Source organism: Molossus molossus, unplaced genomic scaffold, assembly GCF_014108415.1.
Source record: "Molossus molossus isolate mMolMol1 unplaced genomic scaffold, mMolMol1.p scaffold_m16_p_21, whole genome shotgun sequence".
Taxonomy (NCBI): domain Eukaryota; kingdom Metazoa; phylum Chordata; class Mammalia; order Chiroptera; family Molossidae; genus Molossus; species Molossus molossus.
The window spans coordinates 51,600,478-51,617,651 of NW_023425357.1; the positions used below are offsets into that span (position 1 = coordinate 51,600,478).

Below are 17,174 nucleotides of genomic sequence, written 5' to 3' on the forward strand. Positions count from 1 at the left end.
AAAGAAAATCTCCAGTCCTGGTCGGTGTGGGTCAGTGGTTAGAATCAGCCCAAGGACCAAAGGGTTGAGGGTTCAACTTTGGCCAAGGGCACGTACCTCGGTTGCAGTTTAGTCCCAGCCCTGGTCAGGGTCATGCAGAGGCAACCAGTCGATGTCTCTCTCTCACATCGATGTTTTTCTCTCTCTCTGTCTGTTCCTCTTTCTCCCTCCCTCCCACTCTATCTAAAGATAAGTAGAAAAAAAAAAAATCTTCATGTCTTGGCCTGTTTGGTTCAGCAGTTAGAATGTTGGCTGGTGGAACAAAGGGTCGAGGGTTTGATTCCCAGTCAAGGGCACATACCTGGGTTGCAGTTTTGATCCCTGGCCCTGATCGGGGTCGTGCAGGAGGCAACCAATCAATGTGTCTGTTTCACATCAATGTTTCTCTCTCTCTCCCTCATCCCTCCTTTTCATTCTCTAAAATAAATAAATACATAAATAAATAAATGGAAAAATATCCTTGGGTGAGGATAAACTAACTAACTAAATAAAAAATAACAAGTTCATATACCCTTGGACCTAGCAAGTCCATTTCTTTTTTTTATCCTCACCTGAGGTCTTTTTTTTGTTTTTGTTTTTGCATTTATCTTCAGATAGAGCAGGAGGGAGAGAGGGAGGAAGAGAGAGAGAGAAACATCGATTCAAGAGAGGCACATCAACCCTGGCCAGTTTGGCTCAGTGGTTGAGCATTGGCATGCGGACCAGAGAGTCCTGGGTTCGGTTCCCGCTAGGGGCACATACCAAAAAAAATAAGATCCTATTTTTGCCCTGGCCGGTTTGGCTCAGCGGTTAGAGCGTCGGCCTGCGGTCCTGAGAGACCTGGGTTCGGTTCCCGCTAAGGGCGCGTACCTCGGTTGCAGTTTGTCCCTGGCCCTGGTCGGTCGTGCAGGTGGCAGCCACTCAATGTGTCCCTTTCACATCGATGTTTCTCTCTCTCTCTCTGTTCCTCTCTCTCCCTCCCACTCTACCTGAGCAAAAGATGGAAAAATGTCCTCGGGTGAGGATAAAAAAAAAAAGAGAGGCACATCAAGTGGTTGCCACCCACACGACCCCAACCGGAGCCAGGGACAAACCACAACCGAGGTACGTGCCCTTAGCAGGAACCGAACCCTGGACTCTCTGGTCCGTGGGCTGACGCTCTAACCGCTGAGCCAAACTGGCCAGGGCGCAAGTCCATTTCTTAGAATCTACACTGCATACCTGTTAGAGGGTCAGTACCACTTCTCTTACAAGGCCCGAGGTGCCAACAAGACCCTGTCCTTGGGGGAGCTTAAGCTACTTACCTGCCCACCGGTAGGTCACAGACACCCCACACCTGATACAAGCACCCCCACCCCCACACTGACGAGTGACAAAGCACAGGACAGGCTGAACAGGGTGCTGCTCCCTGTGTAAAAAGGACATGTGAGTTTGTAGTGAGTACACCACATCTCCCGAATGATAAACAGAAGACGGTGACAGGGACCATGTCTGGGGCCACTGCATGAACGTCAAACTATGTCAAGTGAGCCAACACAGGCTGGTCGTGATTTCTATACTTCCGCAGAGATGTCACTGATGTAAACGGGCTTCAGCGCGGCCGTGAGGAAGGCGTGGGCACGTCCTGTCCTTACAGCTGTGTGTGAGCAATGCACTTGGAAAGTGTTCCGCTTGGTCCTAACCACTGTGTGTTCCCTGTTCAAAAACTCCGACTTTGTAAACACCTCCAACATCTTCCATGGGAAGCAAAGCATTTCCTCAGTGTTTGCTCCACTCCCGATCAGGAACTCCAGGGTGAGCAACTCCTAAGCTCCCCTCTCCCCGTCCTGCCCCACACAGGACAGCCCCATCTGGCGTGGTCCTCTGAGGCGTACCCTCACCATCCTGGCCCAGCTCTGGGACCTTGTCCGTCCTGTGCTCGGCATCTCCTCTCCCTCCTCACCTTCTCCAGCACCAGCCTAGAAACCTTCCCTGGGAGCCGTTCTGGGCTCCCATTCAGACACGGAGCACCGCCTGGCTCTATGGCATCCCTTGGGATTCGTGGCCTTTATCATTATCCCAAAATAAACCTAACGCACAAAACCACGGCCTCTCACATTTCAGTTTTTCCTCCCGGACCCCTGAGCCCTGCCTCGCCGAGAGGAGCCGGACAAAGAGGGCATTCAGGGCCTCTGAGTCATAGCGACGGGGGCCTGGCTGCTCACTGCCCTCGGTGTGCCCAGATCCCTCGGGGGAAGCCGACCTGCTTTTCGATCTGAAGTGGAATCAGCAAGGGGACCAGAGAGCCTGGCTCCTCTCTGCACAGCTGATGTGTGTGCAGCTGAAGCCGTCTGCCGTGTCCAGGGGCGTCCACAGGCCGTCCATCTCAAACTGTCTTTGATCGTAAACCCAGGTGCCCACGTACCTGACTCACTCTGACCTTTGTCTCAGTACACAGTGTCCTCACTACGCCACCTGGGATCCTGGAGCCCTGCACGCCCCTCCTGGAATCGTGTAACCGCCTTCATGGCGCACCTGGAGATCCAGACCCAATGTATCCTATCGGCCTCCAGGAAGCTAAAGTTATGGTCCTCTAGCTTTTTAATCTATGGTCTAGTGCAGTCTGAGCCACCGCCCTCTGACTGCATGGCCATGATGCGGACCATCACAGCTCCCTGCAAACACCAAGCACAGCGCATGGGAGACACAATCAGCGGGGTTCCCTTCACATCAAGCCCCTGTAGCCCTCACCCGCCTGTAGGGAAGGTGCTCCTTTGTGCTGTTTCCTGCTAAGAACGGGGGGGGGGGGGGCAGCCAGTTTGGGTTTTCATGGGTCTTTTCCAGGCATGTGACATCAGTGTCCAGCGCTCAGCAAGTATGTGTGAACAACATCCTACACCATAAGTTAAGTATTTGGGGGAGTATCTCTGCTAATGTGATAACTTAATAAAAGTGATTCTCCAATTCCAAGGACTAAACGTTTCTGTTCTGTCCCCAAGCCCACAGTGATGGGTAACGTCTCGCCCCTGGGGTTTCCTCGTGCACTACAAGTGAAGTATGAAGAACGCGTGTTTTAGGAGCAGGCTGCAGAGGATCCCGTAACTGTAGAAATGACCTTGCTCCAGAGCTTTCCAAGCCAAGTTAATGATTGACCTCGATCGATTCTACCATGTGCCTCCATAACAGCCAGAAATAGTGTCTATTTCTAAAATCCAACTGGCAAGTTCAAGTTACGGAAGAACGAACGTATCTGTGATTCTGATCCTATTTCGTAGACAAACAGCTCCATGTTTGAACCCTAGTGCCATTGTCATCGGGGACTAACCCATTTCCCCCGTACGCCATGCTCACGTGTGAGAAGTAGGCATGGCCCTCCCCTTGGCGTGCAGCCCAACCAGCAGCTCACCCACATGAGTTCCTCATGGTAGAGCCTCAGTCTGAATAGCCCAAAATGTGGGCAGTGCTTGGGACCCAGCCGAAGGAAGAATGGGTGACAAATGGGTGGCACTTATCATCGTATTCAAAGCTCCCACCAACCAGCCAGAACCCAGAGCCGTGGGCCAATGTGACCAGTTTTCTCTTCCAGTGCAATTCAGTCCACAAGACTGGAATCCCTCTCCTGCCACCCCCACCCTTGGGCAATGCCGGGCTCACTTCTCACCTTAGGTCTATTTCTAGGTCCCTGTGGTACTTTCTGGGGAGACATGTGGGTAAATGACCTAGAGGAAAAGACACACTTTCTAGGAGCATCTAGAGAACTGACTGATGCTTCTGCTTCTTCACTGTGGTCATGGCCAGGGGGGCAAACCTTCAGATACCAAGAGACAGGAAAGTAAAACCTAATTTTAAAGACTTTTTAGTGTCCCTGGCCGGTTTGGCTCAGCAGTTAGAGCATCGGCCTGGGGACCAAAGAGTCGTGGGTTCGATTCCAGTCAAGGGCATGTACCTCGGTTGTGGTTTGGTGCCCCACCCTGGTCAGGGCTTGTGGGAGGCAACCAATCGATGTGTCTCTCTCACATCGATGTCTCTCTCTCTCTCTCTCTCTCTCTCCCTCCCTCCCACTCTGTCTGAAGATAAATGGAAAAATATTCTCGGGTGAGGATTAAAAAAAAACTTTCAGTGCCACAGCTGGTGTGGCTCAGTGGACTGAGGGTCATCCCATGAACTAAGGGGTCCAGTTTCAGTCCCTGGTCAGGGCACATGCCCCAGTTGTAGGCTCAGTCGCCAGTAGGGGGCGTGCAGGAGGCAGCCAATCCATGTTTCTCTCTCACATCCATGTTTCCATCTCTCTCTCCCTTCCTCTCTCTCTAAAAATTAAAACAAAACAAAACAAAACAAAACTTCTGGAAAACCCAGTGTTCTAAATCTCGCTAGCTGATGTCTTGCAACATGCTCAGGGATCCCTAAAAAAAAAAAAAAATTATCAATGCCAGATCAGAAAGGGTGCTATACCCCTTACACAGGTGACTTCAAGGGCCTCTGGGTCAGTCAGGTGTGAGTTGTCAGCAGGTCCTTAACAAGGCCCCTGCTCATCAAATAAGATCCTAAAACAACGTCGTCAGTTAGGGAAATATGAGGTCCTTTGAAGAACAGGGAAGGTACTTTTATGTGTGGTGCCAAAACCCAGGACCAAAGGAGAGGTACTTCTTGCTATGACCCAACCAGCTTCCAATCAGGGTAGTTTCCACCTTCTCTGCCCAGTCACTGCACGGTGGCAGGGTCGTCTGGCCTGAGGTGCTCCGGACAGCCAGGAGGGGGAAAGGTGGCCTGGCCTGCCGTGGGAGCACCCCCCCCCACACACACACACACACGAAAGGTGTCGCAGATGGAAGTCTTTATTCCCACGGAGTCGGAAACAGAAACTACCTGTTGCATGAGTCCATCAGGAGCCAGCTCACCAGGCCGGGGGAGGACGGTTCCTCAGAACACATGCTGGCTTTGTGTGATGTGAGTCAGGAGGGACTTCCCTCCAACCACTGTGCAGACACTGAAGGGGCCTTAATGCTGCTGTTCTAAGGCAGACTCTGAAGTTTCTCCCTTCCCTCTATTGACAACTGTGCGTGTGTGAGATTAGGTAGGAAGAGTCACCCGAGTCCCAGGTTCTTCGCACCATTTATTCAGGGGGCAGCACATGTGCCACCTGCCCCATCTCCAAGGTGTTAATGCTGTTATTTTGGCCGTGTAAGCTGAGAGAACTGGAAGCTGCCCAGCTACGAAATATAGCAACTTGGGCCAAACTCCTTTTGTGTGAAGACTGAAAATCCAGATGGCATTATCTGACAGTAAGGCCCCTACCCCAAGTCTCCTTCAAATGAGGTGAGATCACGGTATTGCGTGATTCTGTTCAGAATCACCAGGGAACTTCAGAATTCTGCGTCACCCCAGCTGGGAGAAGGCTCCAGGACTCTGAATTTTGTGCTCCCAGGGAATCCAGGCTGGGACCCACTGCCTTATTGACCTTTACTCTTCAATTGCATTCTGGCTGTTATTCTGACCATGTAAAACCATGGCTGCTGAGGTTTCAGGATTAGCCTGGATAAAGCTTTCTGGGTACTCGGGTGTCACCCCTCCGCCAGGGTGAGAGCTGGTGCGTCTCACCCATTGTGAACCGAGACTCAATTTTTCCTGGAGACAGTAGAGCATTTAACGCAGACTCATCTCCTCCTGCAAGGGGCCATTTATTATTTTATCTTTATTGATTTTAGAGAGAGAGGAAGGGAGAGAGAGAGATGGAGACATCGATGAGAGAGAACATTGACTGGCCGCCTCCTGCACGCCCCCCACGGGGATTTGGCCCACAACCTGGGCATGTGCCCCGACCGGGAATGGAACCAGCGACCTCCTGGTGCCGGGTCGACACTCAACCCCTGAGCCACACCAGCTGGGCAAGGGGCCATTTATTAAGTGCTGCATACCCCGAGGCCTCCCTCCTCTCATCACCCCGAAGTCATCTCCAGAGGTCACCTTGGCAGCAGGCCCTTCACTGTGGCCACAGCTGGCGTCGTGTGTGTTGGGGCGGGGCTGGTCCTCCTGGCTCCCTCCCGCATTCTAGCGTCAGACGTACCCCAGGCCCCGCACACACTGGAGTGTGTTTTGGGCTGGATGTCGGCCCAGTACGCCTGTGGGAGCCGGGCGTGGGTGCCCGCCGTCTGGCTTTCCCGGGAGCGCCGCGGCGGGGGGAACCGCGTCTGGATGCCCGCCGCCCCTCTTCGCGGCCCTGCGTAACCCCCAGCGCTCCCCTACTTCCTCACAACCCCACCCCCGGCCCGGGTCTGCACCTCGCAGCCTTCCCGTTCCCCCCGCCCCTTTCTCTGGCCCGACCGTGCGCCCCCCGGCTCCCGGTTCCTCGCGCCTCTTCCCCTGACTCTGCCCCTCTCCCGCCCCCTCCCTCCCTCCCCGGGCCCCTCCCTCCCCGGGCCGCCCCTCCCTCCCGCCCTCACCTGCGCCGCGCGCTCGGGGCGGGGCCTCCAGGATGACAAAGCAGCGGCCGGAGGCGCGGGATCCGCCCCCCGCGCTCGGCGGGTGCGTCGGCCGTCCCGGCGCGGCTGTTATGGAAACCGGCTGGGCGCGCAGCGGGCGATGATGGGGCGGCCATGGCCCGGGCTGGCAGCTCCGGCGGGGACGCGGCGGCCGGGGAGCTGGCGGCGGGCGGCGGGCGGCCCGAGCCGTGGGAGCTGTCCCTGGAGGAGGTGCTGAAGGCGTACGAGCAGCCCATCAACGAGGAGCAGGCGTGGGCCGTGTGCTTCCAGGGCTGCCGCGGGCTGCGGGGCGCGCCGGGCGGCCGGCGGCGCATCCGGGACACGGCGGACATCCTCCTGCGCAGGGACGGCTCGGTCAGCGCGAGGCCGGAGCCCGGCGACGCGGGTGAGGCCGGCGGGGGTGTGGCCGGGCGCTCTGGCGGCGCGGAGGGTGGGACGCCGAGGGGCTGGGCCGGCGTCGTTCCTGGGGGTGAGGCTGCGACTCCCTCCCCTGCCTCCCTCCCTCCTCCTCGCTCGGCGTGCGCTCCCCTCTCCCCACCCTCTCTCTGCCGGACCGGCGCCCCTTCTTGACCCCTCTCTCTGCTGGATAGGAGGGCCCCTCCGCCTGCTCCTTCTGCTGGACCTGGAAGTCCTCTGCTCCGCCCCGTGCTTCCCTCGCCCTACCTGCAAGCCTCCTCTCCCCCAATCTGGGAGGCCCCTCCCTTTCCTGGACCCCTTCCCCCAACCTGGAGCCCACCTCCTCACGTCACGGGCAGGTGCTTTGGGGAGCTGCTTGCGGTCGGGTATGTTTGCTTCAGAGGAGAGGAAGTTGGACTTGATGGCTGAGTCTCTTCGATGGAGAGATGGAGTCCTCCCCCCTGCTCCGGGTCCGCAGCCCTCAGGCCGTTGTCTCTTCCTCCCAGTGACTCGTGGCGGGATCCTTGTGGCACTCGTGCCTTGGGCAGGAGAGGAACCAATGTCCTCCTTGAGGTCTTTTTCGGTGTGAGAGGGTGAGGAGGAGGACTGTGCCGAATTGCCACCCATTTCCTGGTTTCAGCAGAGAACCGGGAGGAGGTGTAGAACTTGCGAGACAACTTAGTTTTTCTGCTCTTAATCCTCCACAAGAACCAACAGTTAAGCCCTCGACAGGTATTTGGAGTCTATTCAGAATGGCGAGGTTCGGTGACTTTTTGCCTCTTTAAGGAAAAAGTTGTTTTCTTCCCTGGGGAACCTAAATACTGGAGTATGTAATGGCATTACCCCAAAGCTGACACCCTGTGGAAAGCACAAAGGCCGCTGTGTGTGTTGGGGGAAGCTGGACCCTCTCCAGTCCTGAGAGCTGTGGGTTTGCTGAGATCCTCAGGGCTGGCGCCACAGAGGACTGGGAAGGACCAGGGCAAAGCTAGGAGGAAGGGACAGGAATGGAGGGGTCTGCTGAGCCCCACCCAGGGAACTATGGCTCTGTTTCTCCTCATCCCTGTGCCCTGCTTCCATCTCCTGCTGCTGTGGGACTCCTGTGAGCGGCTTTATTTTGCACAGAAAGCACCGATACACTTGACAGGTGAAAATCATAAGAGGTGGTATTGCATGGTATTCCTACAGGGAGCAGAGGCTCAGGCTCACCCAAGGTCACACAGAAAGTGCCAGGGCTTGGGTTCAGCGCGTGGTACACTGTCCTCAGAGGTTGGGCTACGAGTCCTGTGCACCAAGACCTCCTCTCTTCTACGAAGCCCTGGACTCACACATTCACAAGGATCATTGCTCCTGAAGCTGTATTTTCCTTATTAAAACACCATCCCTGTGCCCCGGCTCCGCCCCTGGAGATAATATAACCCAGGGTCTGGCTCCTGGCACCACAGGACAGGACCGTAGGGGCCTGCTTGGTCTGACCCTCTGATTTTATTTTATTTTATTTTTGTGGTATGTGCCCCTAGCGGGAAGCGAACCCGGGACACTCTGGTCCGCAGGCCGACACTCAACCGCTGAGCCAAACTGGCCAGGGCTGACCCTCTGATTTTAATAATGGGGAAACTGAGGCACAGGGTGGTAAGTAGTTTGCCAGCAGCTGGTTAGAGCAGAAATGCACAGTGTATCCGTCTATTGGTGAGGGAGTCACACTGTGTTTCTTATAAGTACTCTCCAAACTGTACCAAAAGGACAGTGGTCAGGGACTCTCCGTCTCTCCAGCCCCCAGGAACGTACCAGCCCCTTCTTCCTGGTCACTGCAGACCCAGTAGCACTTCCTGCTGTCTCTATGCTCACAGCTCAACTGGATATCCGGGCTGGGGTTCAAAGCTCACGCGTAGCTGCCCTGTGTTGACTTCTATGGGGAGGTTCCAGCTCATGACACCAAGGAGACCAATTTCATTTTCCAGTCGATACGATCTTTTTGTTCTGTTCATAAACATGTCTCATAAGGGTGGATGAGGTTAATGACTTGCTGCCTTTCCGAGATGAAGGAAAATGGATTGCCTGAACTTTCTTCTCTGTCCTCGCTGACCTCTCACGAACCAGCTGGGACTCCAGACCAGCTGTGCACCAGCCGTCTGTGGGGCCCTTGATGGTCGGTGATGGTCCCTGAGTGCGCGGGAAGCAGCACGGTTGTTTCTCACTGTGAACAGCAACCAGGAAAACGTCCTCAGGATAAATAAGTGTTTATAATATCTTTCAAGAAATCAACCACAAAACGCAACCATCCTTGAGGGAACGAATAAGAGTATGTTAATATGCCAGTGGGAACCCTTCTCCCCAGCTGCCTGGGAGGGCTGACAAGAATCAGCTTCCTAATCTTTAATTGAGTCTGACGACCTCTTCATAATTGCTTGGAAGGTCCTTTTTTTTTTTTTTTAAGTGGGAAAGTAGAAAACTTGTTAACGGGAAGTTATTTTTAAGAGGCCATTATTGAGCCTCCTGATAGGAAAGGCTTTTTTTTTTTTTTTTTAATGGAGGCAGAAACTCACCAGGCGTCCTCTGCATCGCTGTGCTGAGCCATTGCCTGAGGCAAAGCTCAGATCTTAAGTGCAGCTCGGTCAATGATCGGGTGACCCTGGGATGCTTTCAGTGGCATTTGTCCACCTGGTACAGGGCTTGGCTGTCACCGGGATGGAGAGACCCCCCCTTCCCGGCCTTCATTTGCTGGTGAGACTTCTTGCAGGCCCTGGGTTCTCCACAGTGGGGTGTGGTGCTGACACAGGTGAGCCCATCCCTCATCTTTTCCCTCCACTTCTCCATTCTCCTTCTGCCAGTCTACACACTGCCCTACTTTTCTGACTTTTCTTGTCAGTTTTTATGCTCAAACGTTTTCCGGGCCCCACTCTTCAGACCCTTGAGTGCCTCACATGGTCTGTCTGCCAGGTCCCACCTGTCCCTCCTGGCCCCTCCTGCTCCTCACCTCTGCCTGTAGACCTGAGGCGGCTGACCCTCAAGCACTGCAGTGTCCAGGCTGAGACTGCTGCAGGCAGCTCCCTGCACAGCCTGTGTTGTGAGGGCACAAAGCTCTGCAAACACAGACACTCAGTGTGTCCTGCACTGGACCTGGCACCCCTGTGTCGTGAGCACCATGGGGCTGGGAAGTCTCCTCCCACCTTTAACCCCCAGCCCCATGGCTAGAAGCAGAGCAGTGCTGAAGAGCAGGCATCTCACTGGTACCCCATTTCTCCTCCATAATGGGGGGTGGTGGCCTGTGTCTGGCCGAGAGCACTGAGTGGGGAATATCAGTAGGGATTTTACATCACCCTGGGCCCAGGAAGCACACGTATACACAGTCACAGACACACAGAGACAGACACACGTGTGTGCGTACACACAGACACACATGCACACACAGTCACACACACAGGCATGCACATACACAGAGACAGACACATTCGTGCGCACACACAGAAAACATAGACATGCACACACACAGACATACATGGGTGCAGGTTCACGCACTCGAACCCTGACCAGGATGGGCTGCTGTCCCCTGTGCACGTTATTTGATGGTGTAAAACATCCTCCATCCAGAGGACACCCAGTTTCCCCTCAGAGAATGGGTGCGGAGCTGAAGGTGCTGGTGGGCAGCAGGTGTGGTGAGGGCCTGGTCGCTGTGTGTGTGGGAGGGCGCAGGCTCTGGGCAGGCACCAGCTGGGTGTTTGCAGACAGCATTCCTGGCTCAGTCTCTCCTCCGAGCAAGCGTGACCTCACAGCAAGGCAGTTTGGCCAGCCGTGCTCTCTGTGGAGACGCCTGTGTGGCTGCCCCGGCTGGCCCACCCGCCACCCTCTGTGTGCAAATGCCCACCCCTCCCCCACCCCAGGTACAAGGGGCCCACAAAGGCGGCACTGTAACACTGGTTGGTCTGGTCCAGGGATGTGGTCATTTAAGCAAATATGCCAGTGAGTATCGGCCGCAGGAAGACACGAGGGTTTCGCTTGGATCCTGTTAGATTCCTCAGAGGTAGGTTAGTGTCCAGGAAGGCTCCCTGGAGGTGGTGTCCCGGTGATCAGGCAAATCAGCCTGAGGTGAGCCCAGGGCACGTGGAGGAAGTGCCCTCGCTGTCTTCAGCTCCGTCTGGCACCCCCGTCCACTTGGTGTTGGCACACCTGTCCCCACTCAAGGGCGTTGGTGTCCCAGCCTCTCCCCAGGAATTGGACAGTAAGAGACAGTGGGACAGTTGAAGAGCAGGTGTAAGAGTTTTCTCTAGCTTCGGTAACAAATTATACAAGTTTTTTAAAAAAATGTTTTTACTGCCCTGGCCGGTTTGGCTCAGCGGTTGGAGCATCGGCCTGCGGTCCAGAGAGACCCGGGTTCGGTTCCCGCTAAGGGCACGTACCTCGGTTGCAGTTTGTCCCCGGCCCTGGTTGGTTGTGCGGGTGGCAGCCACTCGATGTGTCCCTTTACATCGATGTTTCTCTCTCTCTCTCTCTTCCTCTCTCTCCCTCCCGCTCTATCTGAGCAGAAAATGGAAAAAAAAAAAATGTTTTTACTTTTTTATTTTTAGTAAGTTTTTATTGATTTTTTTTAGAGAGAGAGAGAAACCTTGATGTGAGAGAGAAACATCCATCGGTTGCCTCCTGCACACCCCTCTCTGGGAATGAAGCCTGCAACCCAGGCACGTGCCCTGACCGGGAATCGAACCGGGACCTCGAAGTCCATGGGACGATACTCAATTCAACGAGCCACACAGGCCAGGCCAAATTACACAAATTTATGTAAAAACACAGATTCATTCTCTTGCAGTCAGAGGTCAGAAATCCAGGGTATTCTTTGCCTTAAGGTCAGATGGTCGGGAACCTTGTTCCTTCAAGTCCCCTGCAGTGTAACAGGTTGTGTGCACAGGTCCTGGGGTTGGGACACGGAGAGGCAGGGGCCAGTGTTCTGTCCACCACAGAGGACAAAGCCAGCGGGGGGGAAGGACACTTTCTCCACCAGCAGCCTCAGCGGAACACGGGTTCAGGAAGGATATCGCTCCAACACTTTCCAGAGGCAGTTTTCACACTGGTGGGCGTGTCAGACACAGGCACACAGAGCACGGGCCCCACCCCGGAGTGTCTGATTCTGCCCAGGTCTGGAGTGGGCCTGAACACGCGTTTCTGACAAGATCCCAAAGATGCTGATGCCGCGGGTCCCAGGACCCACTTTGGGACCACTGGTCTGTGTGTGGGTCCCCTGGGCCACACCTTGACAAGGGGTTACCCCACCATTGCTGGAACCCCTCAGTACTAGGATGAGTCTGATGGTCAGTGAGGGGTCAAGTCATGGGACAGCCAGGCTAGCGGGGGTTGAATCTCAGCCTGGTGACCTTGGGCAAGTCCTCATCCTCTCTGGGCTGCACTGTGGGGTGACAGTGAGGGCTACGGGAGAGAGTCCCTGGAAAGCACCCAGGAAGCTCAAGGGAGTTGTCATTGCTGAGTGGAATGTCACATGTCCCTTTCTGGGCTTTGTGAAGGGGCAGAGCGGAGTGTGTATTGCTTGGGGTGTGAGACACCCTCTGGCCAGCGCACATCTCCCAGATTCTGCCTCCACGAATTGACTTGGTTCCTGGTGGCCCTGGGTTCGTGCTCCCAGGGTGACAGGTGAGCCCTGGCACAGCACGTGAGTTGATCTCACCCACCCTGAGGCACTGGCGGAAGTGAAGTGGGGGGTGGCGGCCACACCATAAACCTCGGGATGCCTTTGACCCAAAGAGCTCCCTGTGTTTGCTAAACAAACACACGGTTTCAGGTCCTGGTTTCAGTGGGCGTCTTCCCTCCCTGCCTTCTTCACCAGGTCGTTCCTGGAGATCGGGGTTTGGTCTAGGGCGTTCCTTAATTTGAGTAGTAAAATTTGTTTCCTGATGGAACGAACATTTATTGGTAGTTTACGAGATGCCAGACTCGGTGTGTTTTTGCTTAATCTCTGCAGTAACCTGGGTGGGCGAGGCTGTGTTTTGTAAGAGGAGGCTCCGCGGAGGGTGTCGCGCTACAGCACGCAGGTTGTCCGACCCCAAGCCCTGCTCCCCTGCAGAGGCTAGCTGTAGCGGTGCTTGGGGAGGTGACGCTGCGCTGTCCCCTGCTCCCTCTCACACAGAAATTAGTTTCTTGATCCCACATCACATCAAAGGCTCCAAATTCACAGTGTGACGGGAACACAGTTAGAGCCTCCTCCTGGCAGAAGGCCGGTATACACACCCTCCAAATACAGAGGGCACCCTCTGCGACTTCCCTTGAAAGGGTGCTCAGCTTGTCCCATTACAACGGACGCCTCCTCCTTCTTAGTGGCTGCCCGGGGTCCTCTGTGTGTTTGTAGTGTTTCGCTGTGAGGAAGGACGCAGCCAGGTGTGGCTGTAGGTGTCACCGGCCAAGTCAGAGGCCAGCTGTAATTCTGGGAGGTGTGGCAGGCTGCTGTCCTTGGGGTTGTCATCTGCCACCAGCTCTGAGTGGGAGAGGGCCATGTCCCTCTAGCCGGCATGGCCTCCGTCTGTCCTGCTGCTGTGGCCGCTGGGCTTGAGGCTGCTCTGCCATAGTTGTCTTCAGTCACTGTCAGTATTTAAGACCCCGGGGGTCCAGCCTGGGGGAGCCTGTGTAGCCCCGGCTGCGGTCAGCCTCTCCAGATGGGTGGGGCTCCCGCAAGGCCATTGCCGGCCCTGACCCCAAGCCTAAGCAGCCCTGGGCAGGAGGCCCTGGTGGCTCTGCCGCCATCATCATCACGCTGGTCACACTCTCCACATCCTGGCAGGGCATCGTGTCCCAGGAAGGGTCTGCCCTCCTTACGTCGCTTGTTCTTTGAGTTAGGTTGGCAGGTGTCATCTCAGCCTGCAGGTGAGGCGATGAGGTCAGGCAGGCGAGACCCCAGAGCCACAACCACAGGGGGCAGAGGTGGGTAGGAACCTGGCCTGAACAGTGCTCCTTACTCCCCTGCCACCCCACCACCCCGACAGATGGGGGCTGAGGCTGCCAGGTGACCCCCCTCCCACCACCCGCCCGCCAGGCAGGTACTTCCTCTTGAAGCTGCTCTAGGGAACCCCAGGCCGCAGTCCCCACAGACCTCTCTAAATAGACTTATCTCCTGCTGCTATGACAGAGGATCACTTCAAAGAAAACTCCATAGCTTCTTGATGTCTCCTCATTTGTTATTTCATACAAAGGAAACCGGTCAGGCTTACTTCTCCAGTACACCTTGGCAAGGGCGTGCGTCCCTCCAGGGACAGAGAGGTGAGGGCACCAGGTGTCCCCGCTCCTGGGTCCAGCACCACCTCAATGTGGCATCGGCCCCTCGGTCCCAGCTGCTGCATCTGCCTCTGCCTGGGTCCTCTGCTCTGCCCTGAGATAATTCCCTAAATAAGCATATGGTCCTTCACGCAATGCTGTGTGATGGTCCACTCAGTTATACCTGGGCGTTCTGGGTGGGGTACGAGGGTGGCAGTGCTTGGTGTCGGGGTCCCAGCGCAGCCATTGATTAGCTCTGTGGTCTTGGTTACACTTCTCAATCTGCCTGAGCCTCGGTTTCCTCATCTGTAAAGAGGGAGTCATGGTACCACCCTCCACGAGGTGGTGTTTCGGGCTCTGTGCAGAGAGCTGGGCATCGCCTCATTGCCCCAAACCTCACCGAGGGGCAGCTTGTTCATCAAAACCCAGACTCCCCAAGTTCTTGCAAGTTGATACACACTTAGACTCATGAGCGCTTGCTTATGTTAACATGTGGACTATTTTAGCCGGGGACAAACACATTAAAATTATTCCAACCAGAAAGCTTCCAGTTGGTCGAAGGATGGGCTCAGTTTATAAGGAGCCCCGAAGGCTGGCTGCACCCCCTTTTTGGTCCTCAGGATACTCGGCGCCCTGGTCTCCTCCAGGAGGCACCTTCGTTCTGAGTCCGATTTCTTCCCCAGCCTCCGGCCAGTCGCAGCTACAAACTGTTACTGAACCCCAGCGCGGGCCGCCGTCTGTGGCTGGCTGCTCCCTGTTTTAACCCCACGGACGCTGGGGTGGATGTTTTCCATTATTTCAGTGAATCAGCCCAACACAAGGTTCCTTTATCTTGGCAATCTTCCTGGGGCTTGATGGCATTTTGAAAATATTTGCCTAGTTAGCAGGTTCACTTAGCAGACAATTTCATGGTCTGTGTTTTTATATCCCACCTCATTCCGGAAGGAATTTAAGGCAGCTGAAGCTCACACCATGTGCAGCTCTACCTGCGGAGTTCGAGACCGTCTGCAGGAGCACTGGGTCCGGTGTCACCCAGCCCAGCATCTTGGGAGGCCCTGGGGCATCTCAGGAGCGGGAAGCTCAGAGTCAGGGGTCCCCTGCACCACACCCCTTACTAGCTGTGGCATCCCTCTGGGCCCGTGTCCTTACCTGTGCACAGGGTACCAGAAGCACCCACCTCCCAGGTTGTTATGGGCTACATTAGTGGCCACGTGTCAACATGCTAACTCAGTGCCGTGTTTTGTGAGTCACATAAAGGACAGAGCCCAGCTTAGCACCCAGCTTCCCCTGGAGGCTCTGGCGGTGACACAGGTGTGGACAGTCTGGGGAAATGCCGAAGTCCAGAGCGGTGGTGCTGCTGTTTCCCCAGCCCGGCTGCTGGCGCTTGGCTGTGTGAGGGGCCAAATGGCCATCCTGGCCCCACACCAGGGCGTCCAGCCCACAGCCGGTGTTGTAGGCATCTGTCCGAATGACCAGTGGCTCTGCCGCTGTGGGCTCCCTGGCGTCGTGATGGAGAGTTTGGGGGATCCGCTGTCTGTTCCTGGGGGGGAAGGTGGCTGGGCGGCCCCATTCTCAGGTCCGGGGTGTGAGGTGTCCTGACTGCTTCTCTCTTCTGCAGAGCCCACAACAATGGTGGTGTCACCGGCCAGCTCGGAAGCCCAGGTACTTTTAAAACAATTTTTAAGTTTACTTGATGTATATTAAAATGTACATGTATTGCCCTGGCCAGTTTGGCTCAGTGGTTAGAGCGTCAGCCTGTGGTCCAGAGAGACCCGGGTTCAGTTCCCGCTAAGGGCATGTACCTCGGTTGCAGTCTGTCCCCGGCCCTGGTTGGTCATGCGGGTGGCAGCCACTCGATGTGTCCCTTTCACATCGATGTTTCTCTCTCTCTCTCTCTCATCCTCTCTCGCCCTCCCACTCCATCTGAGAAAAAAAAATGGAAAAATGTCCTCAGGTGAGAATAAAATAAAATAAAATAAAATCTACATGTATCATATAATGTAAATTAGAAAACATGTAAATTATACCATTGTTTCTGTGGGGCAGGATAGATACAATTCTCCAAGGGCTTAATTAATGGGACCTGATGAACAGATTATTCCCAGAGGGTGGGCGGGGGAGAGACAGTCCCCTCGGGGGGTGTGGACCCCAGTGAGCCTTGATGGCCCTAAAGGGAGGATGAAGCCACGATAACTGACCCCTTCTCTTCTTCGACCCCCCGAGGGAGCAAAGGTGATGTGAGGGTATGGGGTGGGCACCCTGGGCCCAGGGTGTTGGGCAGGGTGTGGGTCAGGGGTCACGGAGGAAAACTAGTACCCCCCCCAGAACTCAGACCTCGGCAGCAGAACTTTTCCCTGTATCTCCCACTCACCTGTCCCCAGGTAATTCGTCCTGAATTTGATGTTTATCATTCCACTGTCTTTTAAAAAACAGTTTTATAGAAGTTCACATTTATATATTAAATACGGGATAATACTAAGGGGGGTTGGGCACAGGCCAAGGCTATATCCTCTGTTATGCAGAATCTAAAAACAATAGCAAATCCACCCCAAAGCTGCTGCAATTCCTAATCAAGCCAATGACTAGGTCCTCCCTCGGCCGTGTCAACACCGCGTTGCAGGGTTGCTGTGAGCACTGCGTGATGTACCGGCTGGGACAAAAGTATGTTCACACTTGTGAGTGCAGAGTTCACACTTGTGTTGTTATTTACTAATCATTGTGTTATTTTCCACACAAACAACTGTGAACCTACTTTGCCCCGCCCTGTGTAGTTTTCTAGAATTTGGGGGCAAGAAACAATGTTTTCAAGACTCACCCTCACCGCTTTGCATGGCTGTGGGTCTCCTTGACCGCTGCATGATACTCGGGGTCACTTACTTATCCACAGCCCAGGATGCTGCCCTGCCTCTTGGGCGTGTCCCCAGGCTGTCCCTGCTGTTTACACCTGCCATCGCCAAGGAGGACCCCTGCTCTTAATTCTGAAGCTACTTACAAGGAACCTTGTAGGTGGGGGTCTGATCGGAACTGTTGTGCTGGGGGCCTGTAAATCAACCT

At 55.1% G+C, this 17,174-nt stretch overlaps 1 protein-coding gene across 1 annotated transcript in view; it reads left to right on the top strand.

Annotated features, from left to right (window-relative positions):
- The first annotated feature begins 6,563 nt into the window (after positions 1–6,563).
- The window catches only part of SPIRE2 (spire type actin nucleation factor 2), a 29,963-nt gene continuing 19,352 nt past the window's right edge, over positions 6,564–17,174 (top strand). Inside the window, exons 1-2 of the mRNA XM_036275334.1 lie at positions 6,564–6,861; positions 15,739–15,782. Coding sequence (XP_036131227.1) covers positions 6,591–6,861; positions 15,739–15,782 — 315 coding nt within the window. The 5' untranslated portion in view covers positions 6,564–6,590. The remainder of the gene's footprint in view (positions 6,862–15,738; positions 15,783–17,174) is intronic.